General features: G+C 44.7%; 1 protein-coding gene across 1 annotated transcript in view; it reads left to right on the top strand.

Moving 5' to 3' along the window:
- Positions 1-22,120, top strand: part of LOC138964314 (IQ motif and SEC7 domain-containing protein 1-like) — a gene marked incomplete in the record, with an annotated part of 173,511 nt that overhangs the window by 135,951 nt on the left and 15,440 nt on the right. Inside the window, 4 exon segments of the mRNA XM_070336230.1 lie at positions 13,628-13,925; positions 14,658-15,596; positions 15,598-16,154; positions 20,683-20,844. Coding sequence (XP_070192331.1) covers positions 13,628-13,925; positions 14,658-15,596; positions 15,598-16,154; positions 20,683-20,844 — 1,956 coding nt within the window.

The following is a 22,120-nucleotide window of genomic DNA, read 5'->3' as shown; positions in this document are numbered from 1 at the left end:
CGTCTGGGAGTCAAATCAGCTAAGAGGGAGGGTAAATGTCGAGGTAGCTATTTTGATACGCACAAACACTAAACGTAACTCGCGATTTCACCCTCACAGACACTCGGTTCAGCTTTTAACTCCACACACATAGTATAGTCTTGGTGAAAGACTGAGAGTCAAATCAGCACGGAAGGAGGGTGAATGTCGAGGTAGTTATTTCGGTGACGTTAAAGTCGATAATTACCCCCCAGACGCCCAAACAGAGGCGACAACAGCTAGGAGGATAAAGCCGTGTAAAGGTCTACGTGTTTCTTCGTTGCGACGCCTCCCATCCATCGCTAAGTCCTTTAAGGTTTTTAAAGTGAAGGTATCCAGAGAGTGTTTGTTTGGTTGGTTTTGTTTGCTTGTTTGATTTTAAACAAGACGTCATTTTCTCATTAATTTCGTCCGGTTGACATACTGGCGCGGTGTTACCTAGATTATACCACATTTTGTAGTGAATGGAAAAAAAATCCCCCCTGTAAAACTTTTTTTTAATTTTACATGTTTTTACTTCTTTGTAAATACATGTATAACAACACAACAACAGCACCACTAGCGTAAAAAAAAACCAAGTATACAAAAAAAATACATTCATTAAGCGAAAAAACAAAATGTGCCCCACAAAACGTCTGGGCCCTACTGACACTTACACATAACCATCTTTTCTATTTCAGTCTGGCCAAAGGCAAAAATAATGTAGTCGCCGTTCTCATGTGGGCTGTTTTCGTTTGGGTTGGAATTTTTATTTATTTATTTTATGTAATTGATTTACATGCAGTTATTGATTGATTGATTTATTGTATTATTATGTGATTGTAGGTGTCAGTAAAACAGTTTTCTTTCATGCAGTTCTGTGTTGGTCCGGCTGGTGCCCGTGTATACTGTTGTCACTAATAATCAGTATCTGGATGAGGTTAAAGGCACAGTAAGCCTCCCGTAAACCATCACAGAAAGCCTCCCGTAAACCATCACAGATACTGTCAGGCTTTTACACACAGTACAAACACCCTTCCACTTAAACGCTCACCAAACGGGAACATCCTAGGTGCCCTACGTAAAGAGCGAGCAATTTTTAAAGAATTACTTTTGCGGATTGTCTCGGACACTTTTGGACCGTGGTGCGTTTTGGTGCTAGACCTAACTTTTAAATCTAAATAATAAATTGACAGCTTGTTACACAAACATTCTTAAATCATAAAAGAATTCTTTTTTTCATCAAGAAAAGATCGGTACAATTTGAAGTTTTGAAAGTTTGAAAAAAGAAAAGCAGGGTCACGCAAGGTAGTGGTTCTCGTAGCAGACGACGGTTTATGCATATCGCCAGTTCCTCTCAACAGTCAAAAGTCATCGCGAGAGTTCTTGTGAACCACAGCCGTTTGTTTCGTGCATAGCCAGAGGTACATGATAACGTGCTATTGCAGATAAGCTCACATCGAGTCGCATTCAAATTACTAACTGACGACTACATTGTGAAAAAGGGAAACTGGATCACACGGGTTCACGGTGGCTCAGGGGTAAGATAAACCACGCAAAAATAAATTATTTGAACATTGTTCGCTCTTTACGGAGGGCACCTAGGATGTTCTCAAGCGGTGAGTGTTTAAATGAAAGGGTGTTTGTACTGTGTGTAAAAGCCTGACAGTATCTGTGATGGTTTACTGGAGGCTTACTGTGCCTTTAATGTCTTTTTTCCCCTCCGTGACAAACTTATACAATCGTATCGGTTCTTGTCACTTTAACGACCACACACACACACACACACACACACACAGTCACTCAAGGGAGGGGGTGACAAAATCCTATATCACCCTCGCCTGGCACAAATTACGCTGAGGTATGACTCAACCTTTCTGCTACTGTTGCTTCGGCCTCCTGTTTTCACTTGGCTAACCGCCGCCACTTCCCTTTTCTCTCGTCAAATTCAAACCGACGACCCCTCGACTGACTCGGTCACACCGTCACCCCATTTGTCAGACCTTTCCTTCCGTTTCTGGTAAATGTTGTCACTGCGTCGCAGACTTGGATGCAGATAGGCATCCGCGCGGAAGTTTTGAAGGAGCAAGGAAAAGAAACTAGGTCTGTGTGACTTGTGATAAGAGAATAAAAGTAGAACTTGGATAGTGACGAACAGGAGGTTCACTTTGGAAAATGTACATCTAATCATTGCAGTGAGATGAGCTGTTGTGTTTAATGGTCATGAAACCTGCAGCAAAATTAAGAATAAAAGATTAAAAATAACCAACTTCCTGGAGAGAAAAAAATCGAAAGTCCGGGATTCTGATAACTTTCTTGACTGCAAACGTCCGGTATCCTGCTTTCTGCCACAAGTCGTTCATTCTCGCAGAAGACATCTTAGCTCTTCAAACTTCGAAGCAGGAGTTCTGCAGCTGTGCTACCCCGGGGCCGGTTAAAATCGTGTTTTGCTTGAAACGGAGACCGCACGACTCAAAAACAAGTGTAAGAATCAGGATGTTTTTCTGTGAATATTTTTTCTGCTCGATCCTGTTTTTGACACTGGAGCGGCCTTACGCTTACGTTCTGTGAAGTGATAAAACTATGTTAGTTTGGCTGTGTTATCTTTGCATGCCATGTATGTATATGCTGTGGTTGTCGTGTGATGATTATGACGAGTGTCATTGCCCGTTAAATGTGTGCTGAACTTTTGGTCCTGTGGATATTCCTGGATGATTTTATGGATTTCAAGAAGAACTTGTTATTGCGAGTTGTGAGATAAACAGTAAGTGAAAACGAGGGGTTGATTGTTGTTTGTTTTGAAACTGATATTTTTGAGGGAAATTGTTTTAAAATTAAAACTCTCTCTCTCTCCCTTGCCCTCTCTCTCCCTCTCTCTCTCGTGTGGTTTGTCAGTGTGTGCGTGTGTGCATTAGGGGTAGAGAAGCTAAGTGTGTGTGTGTGTGTGTGTGTGTGTGTGCGCGCTCGCGCACGCCCTATCTTCCTTCATTCCTGCCAGCGGCAGTGTTTCCCGAAAAACGTCCAAGAACAACCCGAGACTTTTTCTTCTACTGCAGACCCACTGGCAAACTAAACCCTCTCACTATAACTTGACCTTATGAGACGGTGTTGATGATTCTGTGTCAGTTCAGTATTGATCGTGATGATGCTTGTGTTATACAGCTGAACACGCTGATCTTGGCAAGGACCCACTGCCACACAAAACCTGGCCATCACCCATACTGACAATGTGTACCATCGAGACAAGTAGACCCAACTGTTGCATTAGGATTAAAGAAAACAAGTCGCGTAAGGCGAAAATACAACATTTAGTCAAGCTCAGTCGAACTCACAGAATGAAACTGAACGCAAAGCATTTTTTCCGCAAGACCGTACACTCGTAGCATCGTCTGTCCACCGCTCGTGGCAAAGGCAATGAAATTAACAATTCTATATCTCTATTCTTTTTAACTCTCTGAACGTGTTTTTAATCCAAACATATCATATCTATATGTTTTTGGAATCAGGAACGGACAAGGAATAAGATGAAATTGTTTTTAAATCGATTTCGGAAATTTAATTTTAATCATAATTTTTATATTGTTAATTTTCAGAGCTTGTTTTTAATCCGAATATAACAATTATATTTTTTTGGAATCAGAAAATGATGAAGAATACGATAAACGTAATTTTGGATCGTTTTATAAAAAAATAATTTTAATTACACCTCAGATTTTTAATGACCAAAGTCATCAATTAAATTTTAAGCCTCCAAGCTGAAATGCAATACCAAAGTCCGGCCTTCGTCGAAGATTGCTTTGCCAAAATTTCAATCAATTTTATTGAAAAATGAGGGTGTGACAGTGCCGCCTCAACTTTTACAAAATGCCGGATATGACGTCATCAAAGACATTTATCGAAAAAATGAATAACACGTCTGGGTATATCATAACCAGGAACTCTCATGAAAAATGGCATACAGATCGGTCGAATAGTTTACTCTGTATCACTCTATACACACACACACACACACACATGTGCACACACACACACACACACACGCATACTCCACGACCCTCGTTTCGATTCCCCCTCTATGTTAAAACATTTAGTCAAAACTTGACTAAATGTAAAAAGGGACGTAAGCGTTCTAAAAAATATAGGCGACACTATTGTGCAACAAGAATAAAGAAGAGTTATGCGGAACCAATCTTTTGGCACGTGCAAAAATAACTTGATTGACAAGCATGAAAATGAAAGTCCAACACCATTCCCCCGCCTATTTTCAAAACTAAGTCAGTCGCATCTATAGGTCTTACTTTCTCGCTACGTAGTATAGGCTTTACTGACTTTCAGCGAAGTATGTGGACAAGTCTGTTGTTTGTGTCATCGCCCGTGTCTTAGTCATGGTCACAAGACAAGTGTTTCTCTGTCAGTGCACTGACTGCCGGATCTTCGTGGCTGGCTGTCTGTTCTTCATTGAGGAAGGCGGACTACTTAGATGTTTGAAGTGGGACTTACTTTGTGACGCAAGCGCGCGCGCACACACTAACGGACATGGCCACAGACACGGACAGACAGACAGATAGAACGAAACACACACACACACACAGACAGCACACACACATACAGCACACACACACACACACACACACACACACACACGACGTGACACTTGCACGCGCACTCCGACTTACTCAGGACAGACTTGAGGAAAATGCACTGCCTAAATGCGGTAACTTCAGTAAATGAAGTTTAATTTAGCTCTCTCTCTCTCTCTCTCTCTCTCTCTCTCTCTCTCTCTCTCTATCTCTCTCTCTCTCTCTCTCTCTCTCTCTCTCTCTCTCTCTCTCCCCCCCCCCTCCTCTCTCCCCCCCTCTCTCCCCCCCCTCTCTCCCCCCTCTCTCTCCCCCCCTCTCTCCCCCCCTCTCTCCCCCCTCTCTCTCCCCCCCTCTCTCTCCCCCCTCTCTCTCCCCCCTCTCTCTCCGACCCTCCCCCCACTTCATTCCAAAGAAGCTCTTTGTTTTAGTCGTGCGCGGCTCCCAGGCGTTAATTACCTCAAAGTGGGTTGTTGCGGCCGTGCCCCAGGCCCTGTGCAAGGCACAGCATCGCAGATAGTGCACACCAAACGGAACTTCAGACGGCATCTCCACTCAGCTTGAGTGGACATACACCGCCTGCCACGCTGCGATATGCGACACTTTGGAGGGGGGAGGGGGTGGGGGGCTGTAGTGGTGGAGGTAGTGGAAACTACAACCAGAGATATTGATATCTATGCTACAACGGAACAACGTCACGGAATTATACCAACGATATCTGGTCGCGACACACAAATCGTCCATGTAATATTGACGATGAGAGCAAGAGACGTTAACGATCAATCGGGTTGCGTCGTGTTTAGCAGACATTTGATGTATAACGCTGGCCACAGTCCGCGTGTTGCGTTGGGACGCTGACAAGTATAAACCGTCTGTTTATTGAGCCAAGATGATTCGGGTTGCCGAGTGTTAGCCCGGGGCCCGGTAGCTCAGTTGGTAGAACACTGGACTTGAGATCGGAAGGTCGCAGGTTCGAATTCGGGCCGGGACGGACACGGGTCAACTTTATGTGCAGACCCAGAGACGGAAGCCATGTCCCACCCCCGTGTCATCCCGCAGTGGGGCACTGCGGTTATGAAATTAAAAGCCCCTCCTGTTTTTGGAACCGCAGGAGCTTTCTAGTTTGCTGTTAGGTAGATTTTTGGTTCCTCTTTCCTGTCATGCTCTCTTTTTCTTCATGAATTCTTTTCTTTTTTCTGCCTTCTTGCTCATTCACCTGTATTTTTTCCAAAAATCTCTTCTCTTGCCGCTTGTCTCGCGATTCATGTATAGTTTAATCTGTTAGTGTTCTGATGTAAGTCCAGCAGTAGATAGGTTAAGCCTATTTTAACATACTGGAAACTGGTAATCTTCCAGTAGGTATTAATTTAGTTTTACTAAAGCCTGCTGGGACACAAGTAATGGGTTAGTGCATTTGTAAACAGGAATCGCTTGACAAGTGGCCCCCTTCATCCCCCCCTTCCTCGTCCTGATATGGCTCTGCGTAGTCGGCTGGACGTTAAGCAACAAATAAACAAACAAACAAACAAACCCCCGTGTCATCACAATGGCACGTAAAAGACCTTGGTCATTCTGCCATAAGTGCAGGTGGCTGAATACACCTAAACACGCAGACACCTGGGTAGCGCGACTCCGTTGCTGCTTGCTTTCCACTGGTAGGAAGCGACCCGAATTTCCCAGCGATGGGACAATAAAGTAATGAAAATGAAATGAAAAAAAATGTTAACAGGCGTTTGATGTAACGTTACAGTTCGCGCGTTGTCTGTGGGTTTGCGTGCTGTTGACAGCTTCTGAGCTTGCAGGGTAAGAGTGAGTTGTTACATGCATGTGACAGAGAGGTTAAATGCATGCAGTTGCAGCAATAGTTTGTGGTTAGGCCTGGCGCTCACCTATGTAACTTCAGCGGGACAGACGACGCACTGCAGATTATCCCAGCCCGCTACACGTTGCGTGAAAGGAAAACAGGCCAAGTACTCGTCATAATCCCTATCGCAGCATCAATAATATGCAGTGCGTCGTCTGTGCCGCTGAAACTGCGTAGGTATATTCTGCCCTGTTCATATGTCAGTGACAGGGCGAATGGTGGTAGCAGCAGCAGCAATTTAATGGTGGTTATATGACAGAGAGGTTAAATGCTGTTGCATTATCAATAGTGATTACGTTTGTGTGACCGAGGGTCAAATTCTGTGGCTGCAGTAGTTGGTGCCTTTAACTATTCAAGTGACAGAGACGTTGAATTCTGCAGCAATTGTGGTTATTTCATTTGAGTGAGAGGACGAATTATGTGACAGCAGTAGTAGTAGCTATAATATCGATGTAACAAGAGAGGTCGAATTCTGTGACAGCAGCAGTAGTATGGCTTTATTCGTGTGACAGATAGGCTGAAAAGCTGCAACAGGAGCAGTAGCATTTACATGCATGTAACTTGACTCGAGGGGACATTGACGGCGAAATGACACCTCTGTGACCAGCTGTTGCTGTCTCTGTTGATGGTTGTCAGTGCAGTCGCAGTGCGCACGCAGCAGAGCCACAGAGCCTGTGACTGCATACACGTGAGAAGGAGGAAAAACCCGGATTGTTGTCAGTGGCGGCTCTTGTTTTTCTCAGTCGTCACTTTGCCCCAAGGGTTTGCCCTTGAAATGTGTATGTTCTTCTCACAACGTCAACAAGATCGCAATCCGACTGTGTTCTTGACAGGGTGTTTGCAACAGTACTTGTGTCTATGCAGTAATTTAACACAACAGCAATTTCAATGTGTTTTTGAAGCATCCGTTTTAACCACACTCAACAAGATCGGAACAGCCATTTTAGACAAGGCATTTTTTTCTGATTTTAGAGTGTTCAGAACGAAAATTATGTGGATGCAGTTATTAATACAACACCAACTTGTGTGGGTGAAGTGATTAGTATATGTATATATATACATATACAGCGCTTGGTTTTACCTGTACTCAACAAGATCGGAACAAGAGACACTCCACGATTCGACACTGAGTTTTGCAAGGGCACGGTGTTCTGAACAAAACTTGTACTAATAAAATTATTATTTACTACAACACCAAAGTGTCGATTTGTGTTGAAGAAATAATACATTTGGTTTTTATACGCATTGGTGAATCAGCGGTGAGTAATTTAATTAACAATTTGAATTGGTTGTTTTTAGTAACAATGAACACTTAAAAATCATATCACATTACAATACTCATTTCCTAACTTCCTGATTCTTGACGCGCTATTTGGTCATGGGAAAATTCTATCGGGGAATACGATGTTGGTACTGTTTTTTGTGTGCTCCAATTGCTGTTGGAACTAAAATATCTTCAGTCAGTGAGTTTCAGTTTTTGTGGGAAATTTTTCAACTGCATCCTTTGCTTGGTGTAGTGTTGAAAAGCCAGATAAGTTATCTAACAAGTTTGACTGATGTCAGTGAGGAATCAGTGATAAGAAAACGGTGAAATTCTCCCATGTTGTGAACATGTGTGCTACCACAGGCTGTTGTTTATCGTTCTTGAAACAAATCTGTGCAAAAAGGTTGGTGGTGCATGCATCTCGAAATCTTTTATGGGGGGTTTCTATGAATTTTTTCGGTACTGAATTTTAGCTCTCTCTCTCTCTCTCTCTCTCTCTCTCTCTCTCTCTCTCTCTCTCTCTCTCTCTCTCTCTCTCTCTCTCTCTCCCACACCCACATACACACACACACACACACACACACACACACACACACACGCACACACGCACACACACACACACACACACACACATGAACCTGAAAGTGTATGCATTACACAATTCAGTATCTTGGCAACAAGACCAGACGGAAAACGATTTATTCCAAGCCCGACCTCGGCCGCCAACATGCATGACATGCATGTCTCTCTGCTCGTCTGGAATCAGGTGATCATGACGTCAATCAATGTCGCCATAGATATATCTGTGTGTGTGTGTGTGTGTGTGTGTGTGTGTTTGAGAGAGAGAGAGAGGGGGGGTTGTAGAAAATTGGGAGGGACCATGTAGGGTCAAAGGTATGACAGACAACTGAAAAAAAGAGGACAGCGGGATTACAACACTTGATGCGCTGGCTGGCTGCCAGGTCAGGGCGCCTGCACGCCGGTGTGACGATTTCATCTTTCGCCGTGGTCATATTTCGATTCTCGGCCTCGTTGATCTAGTATAAACTCCACACTGAACAAAACAAAAAACCTTCGATAGTACTGATGAGCGACTATGTGTACCTTACATTCATGGGGCCAAATTTGTCCAACCAATGTGTTTGTATTTAACTTAGAAATTGATTCATCCTAAAATGTTTTCCTTCTTATTCAAGGGACGTAACCACTCAGTACACGTTTTCGAAGAAATCGATTTTTGGGGTGAAATCTATTAAATTTCACATGCAAGAAACTGACATGCTTTTCGTCCATAAATAATTTCACTTCCTAATTTTTACCAGAAAACAACATTTCAGTCTCGAGTATATATCGAGGGGGAAATATGAACACGGGCGAAAGATGAAATCGTCGCACCGGACCGCCAAATATTCACACCACTGGCCTTTTCTCTCTGTTGTCCGGTCACATCTTGTTTGTTTGCTGCTGGTGCAAAACACGGCCCAGTCTGCCTGCTTGATGGATTTAGCGGTGTCACCGGTCAGCCTGTGTTTTTCTCGATGTGTGTCTGTGACGGTGTGTTCTCTATCTCTGTCTGTCTGTCTCGCTCTCTCACGCACACACATGAATGTATGTATCAACACACCCCAAACTCTCTCGCTCTTTTTCACTTTTCCCTCCACCTCCCTCACCCCGCGCTGCCCCGCCCCCTATAACAGAGTTTAGCAAGTAATGCTCCCAATAGGTTTATAGACCATACTATAAAGCCTGTAGCCCTTATCCCACATACAGACGTATTTATAAGTCCATCACATTTGTCTGGTTGTCATGGCACATAATGTGTGGTGGTCCATTTGCACCTGATTAATTTCCGCTCGCGCGACTCTTACCCGTAACTCAGTAATTCCGATTCTATCCCGCTTTTGTCGATTTCCAGCAGTCGCAATTAATTTGCACGCAGCCCGTAGCGGCGGAACATCTTGATAATTACTGGTGATGTAATACTGAGTGTTGTTGTGTCGTTGCATTTGTATCACCCTGTCCCGTTTAGCGAGCGTATGTGCATGTGGTGAGACCATAGTGGTTGTTGCTACATCGGAGAAAAAAACACAGGTAATTTGTCTTGATGTTTCTACAAATTGCCAATGGAGTCCTTTGCTCTCGGCTCTGGCAGTCTAAGCCTTTACTGCAATGTTTAGTCCTTCATTTTGATGTGTAATCCCCCCGAAAGCGGCGTATGGCTGCCTAAATGGCGGGGGTAACAACGGTCATACGGGGGAGTTTCAGCCCATGCATCCAGAAGAAGAAGTGTACTCAGTATCACTGCAGTGACAAAGGGGCGACCATTTTTTTAAGAGTACATACAAAGATGACAAAAAATGTTTTCTAAAATCTTCACACATTAAAAAAACAAAACACCTGACAACAACAGAAACGAACTTCGATCCATTAAACTTTGAAAATAAATCAAGGTGCCCATAATTATGTAATCTTGTTACCGGAGCAATGCCAGCGCCAGAACCACATTAATTTTTGTCGAAGCTTTATGGAGACGTCCCACGGTGTGTGTCGTCAGTTGTTTTTCGACCGTTCGGTGTCGGAGTTTTGCGCGAGGCCTGTGACAACAGAATGCATTAGCTATTTAAATAGGCCCAGTTCAAGTTCAAGGAGAAACTAAACGCGAGAGAAAAAAGAAAAACGCGAGAGAAAGAAGTTGTGGCAGTAGCCTGCCTGCCTTCAGTGCAAAATCGATAGGCCTTCAGGCTTCTCTGTCTGTCATTTGCGTTGTTACTTTGTGGTGCGGACCGTTGTTTTGTGCTGGGTGGTATTTCTTGTGTTTTGAATCGGATGGAATAATGGTGGGACATGTAGACCGTTGTTTTGTGCTCTGTGGTGTTTTGAATCGGATGGAATAATGGTGGGAAATGTAGACCGTTGTTTTGTGCTCTGTGGTGTTTTGAATCGGATGGAATAATGGAGGGACATGTAGACCGTTGTTTTGTGCTGGGTGGTATTTCTTGTGTTTTGAATCGGATGGAATAATGGTGGGAAATGTAGACCGTTGTTTTGTGCTGGGTGGTATTTCTTGTGTTTTGAATCGGATGGAGTAATGGTGGGACATGTGCTTTGGATGAACAGTTTTCAGTGCTGTTGGGATGTTGGTGTGATGTGAAAGGTGAGAGATGGATTTTTTGGGATCAGCTGTGTTGTGAGCTTGTCTCTCTTTGTTTCTCAGTCTTGATTGATCTCTGTCTCCTTTGTTGTGAGGTTTTGCTCCTGTCGCATTCTCTGGTGCTGGCAGACTCACAGAGCCAGAGACACACACGCGCTGGCAGGCACACACACGCACACACACACACACACACACGTACACGTACACACACACTCACTGGCACACATACTCATACACTCACACACACATACACACACGTACGTATACACACACACACACACACACTTACACACACACCTCCCCTCCCTTCCCCCCGCCCATACACATCCCACACACTCCCACAACAAAGGTCGCACAGTAAAGCAAAGACCTACCAACCGTACCATACACGAACTACTTGTACCGTGTGTGACCGTAACATGTGGTGATGCGTAGGTCGTATCCTGTGTGTATGTATGTCGTTAGCCCTATGTAGCGCTCAGTCCGTGTGGACAGATGGATGGATGGGAATACAGCGTGTGACGAGAGAGTGATGCAACAACCACTGCTGCTCACGACAAGATGGCTGTTCTGTGCACTCTGTGAGGAAAGAGAATATAGCATCTTTAAAGGTGCTGTTCCACCCTTTTTGTTTGAGTAACCTAATGAGAAATGCATGAAGCAAAATGTGTTCGTTTCTGCTCACTGCTGTTTGGTTTATTGGAGAGCTTTGCTGGGCACTTTGTGAGAAAAAAGAATATAGCACCTTTTAAGGGGCTTCTCAGCCCTTTATGTTAGAATAACCTAAGAAATGCATGAATCGAAATGTGTTCGTTTCTGCTCAATGCTGTTTGGTTTATTGAAGAACTTGACACCACGTTTGCTTCTAACGAATGTAAGTCAGAAGTATCGACTGGTGACTGTTGTGATCTCTTCTACTCAAAACAACACAAGACTCAACCGTGTAAGCATCTGTATGCATCTGGCTGCTACTGACTTCCACCTTGGTTGTGAAGCATCAGTGATGATGACATATTTTGAATTTGACGTCCTCAGTGGCTGTCCTCAGTCATCTATTGGTACTAGAATTCAAATAAGACTCCAAAGGGATAACAATTCTAAATTGCTAGTTTGACTGAAACTGTTAAGTGATGATGAAGCATCACTGAGTGTTGTACAACCTCTTTAAATCCGCCATAAAGCTGCTGATGGATTATGTGTGCTGCATCCCATCACTACAGCTGATATAATTATGCGTGTGTGCTCTGTAGCGTACACTGGCTCACTTACTGATGGCTGGCTTAGGGGGCTGTGACGGGGATTTGGCCGCGATCTTGTTGTGCCTGTGACATGATCTCGTTAGTTAGTTCGTTGCCCTGTGTGCGTGTTCAGTTGATGCGAGGTTCAGAAAAATGGTGACATCGCCACAGTGTTGGAGTGCGTTTCTGTCCTCAGGCGGTTTTTCTGTGGCAAAGTGTGTGATTTGGGGTGTTTTTTTGTGGTTGGTGTCGTAATGCTGTAATCTGCCGTGGTCAGGTTTGTAGGTGTTTATTTTCTTGCTGCGAGTTTCAACAAACTGGTGACAACCCCACTGTGCGGAGTGCGATTCTTTCCTTAGTTTTTCTGTGGGAAAGTGTGTGTGTGATTTTGGGTGTTTTTGCTGTGGTCGGTGTCATACTGCTTTAAACTGCCGTGGTCAGGTTTGTTGAATGGGTTTTTTTCTCTGATAATGGTGTTTTGGGATGAACGTTTGGGGATATTTTTTATAATTATATATGCCGAAGCTCTAAGCCGATCAGGATTAAAGTTGTACAGTGAGTGTTCTGCATAGATTTCATCACATGAAATGTGACGAATTCGCGGACATGACCGTGTTAAGTGTATTTGTGGTGAAGGGAGTTTCTTTCTTGTTAAGGTGTCGCCTCTGTGTCTGTGGGTCTTTCTCTGGCGAGGAGATCAATTGCGTTTCAGATGGCGTGTGTGTGTCAGGGTTTTTTTTTTTTTTGGGGGGGGGGATGTGTGTGCAAGCGTGGGTGAGACAGCAAGCGTGGGTGAGACAGCAAGAGAGGTGCCGAGGGATAGGAAAGGGGGGGGGGGGGGTGAGAGAGAGATAATACTCAGAGTAAAACATGTGGACATGAGTGATTTTCTGGTAGGTTTATTTCGTTGACTGCTGTCACACCTACTGAAATCAGTAAATCCACCAGGGCGTCGATTTTCATTCTCCTTTGACCGACCCCTCGATGATTTCTGTCTTTCATCCATTCACACCGGCTGTCGCTCAAATCCATCGTCACAGTCTGTGATAGTTGATGTAATTTTATGTGTCGGTTGCTTTAGGCGTGTATCTTACAATGATAATATCGCGTTGCCAACACGTGTTATTGAAGGTTTAGTATCATTCTGTGTGTAACACCTGTTTCTGGGAAGATACTTTGAGGAGCCAACGTTTACAAAACTGTTCTTGAGTTGCGGGACGAATTTGTGTTTTAGTCTGAACAGCTGAATACCAAGACGTTGCCAGCTGTGGCAGAATTATCACTGTCCCCGTCTCTCTCTCTCTCTCTCTCTCTCTCTCTCTCTCTCTCTCTCTCTCTCTCTCTCTCTCTCTCTCCACCTCTCTCTCTCTCTCTCTCTCTCTCTCTCTCTCTCTCTCTCTCTCTCTCTCTCTCTCTCTCTCTCTCTCCACTCCTTTGTGGAGTTTGTCCCACAACCAAACTGTCAGAAAACCTTTCATAAATCAAAAACTCGCCAACACAAAAACTCACCAGCATTTTTCTCTCTCTGTCCAACAGCGTAACGAGCGTGAAGACGCGTGATGAGCTGTACGGCGGAGGAGGAGGGTCAGCAACATCAACCACATCCTCTTCACCATCATCATCACTACAACGCAGATCCTCACAGCAGTCGTCTGGCTCAGGCGAGTCTCCACGCTCCTCCAAGCTAGTGTCGCAGCAGAGCATCCCGGGCGGAGGGGGATCCAGGGTCTCGAGGCAGCGGTCCTTTAAGAACGCTAGCGAAGATGTGATCAAGCGATCCCGCGCCCAGCAAGCCACCAGCTACCAGCTGTCCCAGGACCTCCATGACAAGCAGGTGAGAGGGGTGTTTGTTGTGAGTCGTCGCGATATAACCTTCGTGGTTGAAAACGACGTTAAACACCAAATAAAGAAAGAAAAGAAAGTTTGTTGTGAGGGGAAGGGGGGAGGGTGGGTGGGTTTGTGTGTGTGTGTGTGGGGGGTGTATGGGGGGATGTGTCCGTGTGTGTGTGTGTAATTGTGTCTCTGGGTGTGTGTTGTCTCTGTGTGTGTCTGTGAAAGAGACAGTGAGCTGAACTGAACGTCATTTACAAAGGTTGCAGAATTAAGGCTGTGACTTTTCCTCTGTCCTGAGAGAGAGAGAGAGAGAGCGTGTGTGTGTGTGTGGGGTCAGTGTTATCGGATGTTGTTAATGGTGATTGTTTTTGCTGTGGAGAACCTTGATTGCAAAAAGGCAAAGTAAAATCCAGCAGCATGTGGATGGAAGGGGGATAGTGGTAGTGTTTGTCACTGTGCACTGTACAACAACAATGCATGAGCATTTCCTTCTTCATTTCACTGTGTTCCCCTTTTCTGTTCTTTATATATAGATCTCCGTGGGTGTGTTTTTGTACATGTCCATGTATCTGTGTGTGTGTGTGTGTGTGTGTGTGTGTGTGTGTGTGTGTGTGTGTGTGTGTGTATGTGTGTGTGTGTAGAACGAGTAGAAGAGGGGAATGAAGGTACTCATTCAATTTGTATCATTTTTATTCTGTTTACCCCCTACATCTATTGCTGTCATCCGTTTCAGGTGGAGATGCTAGAGCGAAAGTATGGCGGCTCCTTACGTGCCCGTCGTGCTGCTCGCACCATCCAGCGTGCTTACCGCCACTACTGCATGAACCGCAACTTCCAGAAACTCCGACACTCTGTGGGCGAACGACGCCTTTCCAAACGACTCTCCGAGCTAGGCCGCAGTAACACCATCTGGACAGACCGCATCTCCGCAAACGTGGACGATAACGGCAACTTCCACCCTGGCAACGCTCAACAGCAGCTCGCCTCCGCGGCTGACGGCAACGGTGCCGCTTTCCCCCACAACGAGAGCTTCTCCCGAGACATCAGAAAGATGGTGGCCGACTTTGAGACCGGTAACAACCGCTATGATCACCGGTTGTACCATCAAATGACCTTTGACCAGGGCGTCAAGATGGACCCCCGGCACTCGCGCGGCGGGTCGCCTGGCCGCCGGCGCTTGGAGCGCACTTCTCACGTGGATGGGGGGGAGTTGAGCAAGTCAAAGTCCGGGTCTCCCTCCCCGCTGGAGACCAACAACAACAGAAACTCGTACCCTGAACAGAACTCGGGTGGAGGGGAGCCACCCCAGGCTGGGGGGTCATCGGAGAGCGCGGTGGACCCCCACAGCCTGAACTTTGAGACCCTGCTGGAGAGCAAGGAGACGGACATTCTGACGGACAGTTTCCATAGCGACAGCGTGCACAGTGAGGGCAGCAACCACGACATCAGCAACATCCTCTCCAACCGCCCCTCCAGCTCCTCCCTCGCCTCCTCCACCGAGTATTCCTTCACCAGCGCCGGCGGGACCCTCACACCCTCGTCACCGTACGACACCTATCACCGCATTCCCCCCGGAGAGGGACCCCTCCTCCCCCACCAGGGTTTCCACTCCTCATTCAGTGAGCCCCACATCCGCGTGGACCTGGCCTCCCCCTTAGAGCCCCCCCTCCCCCTACGACCAGCTGCCCCCCCTCCCCCAGGACCAAGTGGTCAAGTACTACATGAACACACAGGTCAAGTTACGGACCCGAAAACCCGGAGAGCCCTCTCCGCCTCCAGAGGCCGGAGTCAGCAGCAACAACAGCAACAAACAGAAACCCGTGCCTCCGGTGCGTGCTCCGGAGAGCTCTCCGATCTGGAAGCGCAAGGGCGGAGGTGCGGGTAGTGGTGGCAGTGGTGGAAGTGGTAGTACTCTGGCAGTGGGGCCCACCCCACAAGGTGGTCAAGTGGTTAACGGTAGTGTGGCTTCGGTCAAGGCCGAGATGAAACGCATGAGCAACATCTCGGAGACGAGCGAGCCGGAGAGCTTTGACGGACAGTGCTCCAGCTCGCCCAGCTCGGAGAACATCAGCACGGAGAATATCAGCCTGGCTAGTGATAGTAGTATCAGTTATCAGCGCAAGTTGCGTATGAGCATCACCCCGGACCAGCACGGGAGTAACACTGTGCCGCGCCCCAACGACAAGCAGAGGAAACGTCTGTACCGCATTGGACTTAACCTCTTCAACAAGTGAGTTGTGGCTTGGTGCTGTGTGTTGTTTTGATGTTTTATTCAGTGTTGTTTGTTGTAGTCATTGTTTGGGTGAAGTGTGTGTGTGTCTTTACCAATCTGTCTGTCTGGTTTGTTTTGATGTTTTTTTCTTCCTCACCTGTGGTTATTGATGTTTCAAATCTATTAATATTTTACTACAGGTCTTTTTTTTTCTTAATTGTGTTATGTGTTGTTTGTTTTGTTTTTTGTTTAGTTTTTTTGTTCTTGTTTGTTTGTTTATATGTTAGGTTGGGTTTTTTTTTACCAGCAGATCCTCACAAAATAAGCATGCTTTGTTTGAAACTTGAAGTGAGTTCCATCAAAGGCAACACTTGACCACTATCACAGTAGTGTTTTTGGTTTTATTTTTGCCACATTTTCTCGTCCATCAAATACAGCTGGGTTTTCCCCACTTATTCCTGATGTTGTTTTAGAAGTAGTTGCAAATTTGTTTTCTAAGATCAGCAAAGTTCTTCCGAGATCAGCTTTTCGTGCCACTTTTCTCAAATTCTTCACCTACCAACTTATCTGGGTTCCTCTTTCCGTCCGCTATTTGGGTACCTGTCCTTATGCCCCTTCTCGTTCTTTTCACGTGTGCTATATATATCCAGAAAGAAAACATCATTTACATGATGAGTCAGTACTAAATGAAAGCGAATGGAGTAACACCGAAACAGGGCCGCCAGAGTTTTCTTTTTTAATGCAATGTTATACATGTACTGGGAAGACTGCCAAAAAGGTCAAAGGACAAAAAGTTCAGCTAAAGAGAGATCAAGCTGGGTGCCTTCACCTAATGAGGACGATCTTCCAGACAAGAATCTTACACAAGGTTTATTCGGCGGGGGAGTTTGACGGCGTGGGGTTAGGGGTGGCAGGAGAAGGGGGGGGGGGGGGGGGGGGGGCTTAGGGGGTAAAAAATCGGCCTTGGTTGCAGTTGATTGGAAAAGGCAGTTAACCATGGATCTTTCAGTTATAGGGGGGGGGGGGGGGGGTTGTGGGGTATTAGGGCCTTTGATGCAGTTGATTGGAAAGGCAATTAGCCATGGATCTTTCAATTATATTTCGTAAATAAATAAATAAATTATATATATAACTTATAAAGGAGGAGTTGGGCAGAAGTTGTTTGCTAAGGCATCAGTTATTTAGGAAGGAGGCAAGGTTAAAAAAGAAAGGGGGCGGGGGTTGGAGGGTAGAGGCGACCTGGTTGAAGTTGATTGCAAAGGTAATTAGCCATGGATCTATCAGTTATTTAGGAAGGGAGCGATGTTAAAGAAAAAGGCGGGGATTGGGGTGAGTGGGTTAGAGGCCTTGGTTTCAGTTGATTGGAAAGCCAATTGGCCGTGGATCTATCAGTCTGCCCCCCGTTTCCTGAGCATGCTGCTAAGGCGCCAGAAACAAACATGCACAAGATAAGCTTGACAGGAGCGAGCCTTTGATGATACGGTTTAGCATCGTTGCCTTTCCCTGCTTCTGAAAATGGAGCAGACAGAAAAAGAAAGAAAGACTTGACAAAAAGAAAGGAAGAAAGAGAGACGTCTTTTGGCGTCATGCCGTGGATTATGAGGACGATGATAGGGTACACTTTTGTCTGCACCTTTTGAAGAAGAGTGAGAGAGTAATGAGAGGGGGGTGTTGTGTAATCCATCAGGGTGTGTTTTGGTTCAGCCGAAAATTGTGTGCAAAAGGAGAAGCGATAAGATGAAGGTGTTCTTCCTGCCCAGGCTCCTTTGTTCGAAAGACCCTTCCACCTTACCTCCCAGCTCACCCGTTATCGTCCTAACCGCCACATCTTTCTTCACGTCTCCTTTCTGTTTTCCTTTCCTGATTTCACGCCCCCTCTCTCTTCAATGAACGAATAAGAATGTGAACATTTTTAAAATTATTTCTTTGTCAGAATTTGCAACTTTCAACGAGTGTAAGCCCAAATTGTCTACATTTATGAGCGTGGAAACGCAGACACTGAGACGTACATTGTTTCTGAAAGTCCTGTTCGAAGTTTGAAGTGATGGCATGTGAAATAATTACATACTTTGATTCCTTATCTCAAAAAAATGGTCAAAGAGTTGATCCATTGAATTATATCAGCCAGTGTGGCAAAGCTTATCGTGCCACAACAACACGAAGTCAAATTACCTCTCCCCCTCCGTCAACAACAGTCCCTCGAATCATTCAAATCTGCACTCAAGACATTCCTTTTTTCCAAATAATCCATGCATTCTACACTGCCCACCCCCATCCCACCCTGAATAACTGTACATATTTAATGGTTGATGGTGTGTGTGTGTTAGTGACTTTAAGTCTCCGTGTGTGTGAATGGGTGTATGTGCGCCTTGAGTCGCCTGTTGGTGAGATATGTGCGCGTTATAAGTATTCGTATTATTATTTATTATTATTTAATCTTTACAAGCAGAAACTGTATTGTTTATGTACTGATCTTGGACTTGGCCAAAAAACAAGTTGCCCACATAAATAGTACTTGAAGTGTTTGTAGTCCTTTCACGTCGCACCCCCCGCCTTCCAGAGAGTAATCAAGTCTAGTTAAACAACGCTCACTTGTTTTAATTTAACTCATGAATCCTTCTCATTTCAATCCTTAGGCAAATAGCCTTGAGCATACCTACAATGCCAAGTAAAACACCCCAGGCTTAATCAAAAAAAGAAACGCTGTTTGGCTCTTTCTAATCTGTGCATAAAAAAGGAAGTGGGGGGGGGGGGGGGGGGCGCTAAGTAAAGAATGAAAGAAAGGGAGAGAGAAAAGAAAGGAGCTGGTGGAAAGTAAAAACAATGCTCACTTGTTCGAAAACACCTCCGCCTATAGTTTAATTGGAAGTGATCCAAAATCCCCCAGACAAACGACGTGCGTGTTTTTAAGCACACAGACAAGAGATCAAGTGTTGCTAACAGCCGTTTGCAGAGAAATAGTTAATGCAATCAGGAGACTGAATTAGACGGAAACTCTCACTCCCTGTCTGCTAGCATTAACCTTTCTACAACGTCTAGGGCTGCTTCTTTGTGTGGAGGGAAATTGGAATGGGGTTCTGCTCATTCTCACAGGCTTGGTCGGCAAATTTGGTGTAGATTGAACCTGTTGTTTCTGTGACGTTTGAATTTGTGAATCCGTCTTTTATTTGTGTTTTGTTTTGCTCTCTCTCTCTCTCTCTCTCTCTCTCTCTCTCTCTCTCTCTCTCTCTCTCTCTCTCTCTCTCTCTCTCTCTCTCTCTCTCTCTCTCTCTCTCTCTCTCTCTCTCTCTCTATATCTCTATATCTCTATATATCTCTCTCTCTATATATAGTAGATTTTGCATTGCTCAAAACTAAATATTGAGAACTAGCTGCTCTTTTTGCTTTAAGGTCAGTCAGTTCAAATGCAGAACTGAAATAATGTCAGTACATGGACACCGATTGGTAGCCTTAATTTTGCAACAACAGAAATTCTCTTTTATCTTTGCTTAGCTTGAGCACATTCATACCGACTTGCCTTGATACTTAGGTTCTTAGGAATAAACAATAAAAAGAAAAAAACTTGGCAAGGCAGTCACATAGTTTTTGTTTACTTTAAGGCGACAAGGAAGCTCATAAAGAAAAAGTTGGAAAGAACGCAAAGACCTGTAGACATTTTCAAGAGATGGGTTTTGTGAAGGATGCACCAGCTTTTGTGATTGTGACAACCGCTACTTAAGTTGTTTTCCATTTTATTATTTATGTGCGTGTGAAGAGGGGCATGTTTTCAATGAATATACGGCTAATATATATACTATGTTATTACATGGGCAAGTTTCTGAAGTAAACATGGACTTTTCACCACTTGACCTTCACAATGATTGATCACGTTTTTGTTAGTGATTTACCTTAGTCTGGAGGGCATTTTTTTCAATTGAAGAATTTGTATTTGACTGGTTAGTAGTATCAATGAAAATGAATGGACGTTGTCTGTCAGACTGTGTCAATTCTGAAGCTAGGCAAACACAAGGTGCACAAAGTGTAATGGTTTTGGCAGTTGTTCACTGTGACACCATTGCTTTGTATTTTACTCTGTCAGTTTTGAAGAAGCCCAATAATTCTCTCAATTTGTTCTCTTTTTTGACGGATGTCAGCCGATCGCATTAAGGTGGAGGTTAAGTCAACTAATACCTACGAAAGTCACCGTTTTCAATTGCTACGTGCGTCTTTGTTTCTTGACCAGTACTCTTGATTGTGGTACCGTTGTGTTCCTAAGACTCTGCACTTGCCTTTGATATAAGGCTCACTGTGTAGGACAACAGCGGTACCAAACTCAAGAGTACTGTTCAAGAAACAAAGACGCACGAAGCAATTGAAAACTTTCACATTCGTACACGTGTATTAGTTTACTTAAACCTTCCCCTTAATGCTATTAGAAAAGATGAGTCAATAGTAACGGGCAAACTGTAGGGGTACTTGAAACCCCAGAAGGTACAAGACCTTCAGGGGAAATCAGAACACGAAATCTAAATGTCTTGTGCTTTAATTTTTATTTGTGGTGTTGCAGGAAGCCGGAGAAAGGCCTGGACTTTTTACTGGACCAAGGCTTCGTGGAGGGCTCGCCGAGAAGCGTGGCGCACTTCTTCATCACCAGGAAGGGACTCAGCAAACAGATGATCGGGGAGTTCCTCGGCAACCTGCAGAAACCATTCAACATGGAGGTCTTACAGTGAGTAGCGTGGATTATAACTTTCTTTGGATTGTTTGGATGAGGTAGCGGGGTGTGGGGAGGGTGGTTGGGGGTGGTGAAGGGATGTGTGTGTGTGTGTGTGTGTGTGTGTATGTGATGTGTGTGTGTGTGTGTGTATGTGATGTGTGTGTGTGTGTGTGTGTGTGTGTGTGTGTGTGTGTGTGTGTGTTGACGTGCCACTGTGTGTGCCAGTGTGTCTAGATGCCTTTGTGTGTGTGTCTGTGTGCGTGCGTTCGTTTGTTTTTAATAGAGATGGAGAAATATGAGGCCGTCTTTATGTAAATGAGACTGTGCCAAAAGGTCAGGTGTCATGTCTACTGTCCCGAATGACACACGATTGCTGACATTTCACCATTGCCAACAGAATAAACAAATAAGAAATAGGTAGAAAATGAATGTGAAAACTGACTTTAATTGTTGATCAGTATTTTCTATACCACTAACAAATAATCTACTTGCACATAGCTGTTTGGCAAATGTATGTTGCATGGGACACACTGACATGAAAGTGGAAGATGTTTTTCCCTCTAGAGAAACTACATATCAAGTTACACTTTTTGTGCTCTTCCATTCCAGTTGACAATCAATTGTTAACGCATGTTATTAGAAAACATAGAACGAAAACAGATTAGATAGAATGAAAAATGTACTGGTGATGTCATTTGGGACATACTGACATGAAAACGTCACCTTTTGGCACAGTCTCAAATATGTATGGTTTTGTTTTAAGGGGTGTATGATCACGGCTCGTGGTTTTAATTATTTGTTGGCGCAGAGTACGTTGTGATGTACAGGTTTGAACGCTTTTCTGCTTTTCCTGTATGTTACGGCACAATATATGCTACGAGTTTGAAGCTAAATTGGTGCGTGAGAAAGTGTGGGCATTGTGTGTTATGATGAAGGTGTTTTGTATGAAAGGTGTTGTGTGGGTTATGATTCTGTGGCAGATTGCATGGAACTCAGGGAAAATGGGTGTTTTGCTACAAGATTAGATCTGGATCAGTTAAGGAGGGCCAGGGAAACTGACGGGGCGGCAAAAAACAAAGGAAACAAAATACACTCATTATCAGCAACACAATAAACCATCACGACTTCCAATTTCACCACACACACACATGGGGGGAAAGGAAACTCGCCCCACAGTAACGAATTGTTTGCTGTCAACAAAACATTACAAGCCGCAATGCATCAAGTGTGTGCGAACCGAGTTGACAGACACTCGAAAACACGTGCGCTACGTTTCTCTCTCTCTCTC

This window comes from Littorina saxatilis, linkage group LG4 (assembly GCF_037325665.1).
Source record: "Littorina saxatilis isolate snail1 linkage group LG4, US_GU_Lsax_2.0, whole genome shotgun sequence".
Taxonomy (NCBI): domain Eukaryota; kingdom Metazoa; phylum Mollusca; class Gastropoda; order Littorinimorpha; family Littorinidae; genus Littorina; species Littorina saxatilis.
The sequence above is the reverse complement of the archived record's forward strand: the minus strand, read 5'-3'. Positions and strand labels throughout refer to the sequence as shown.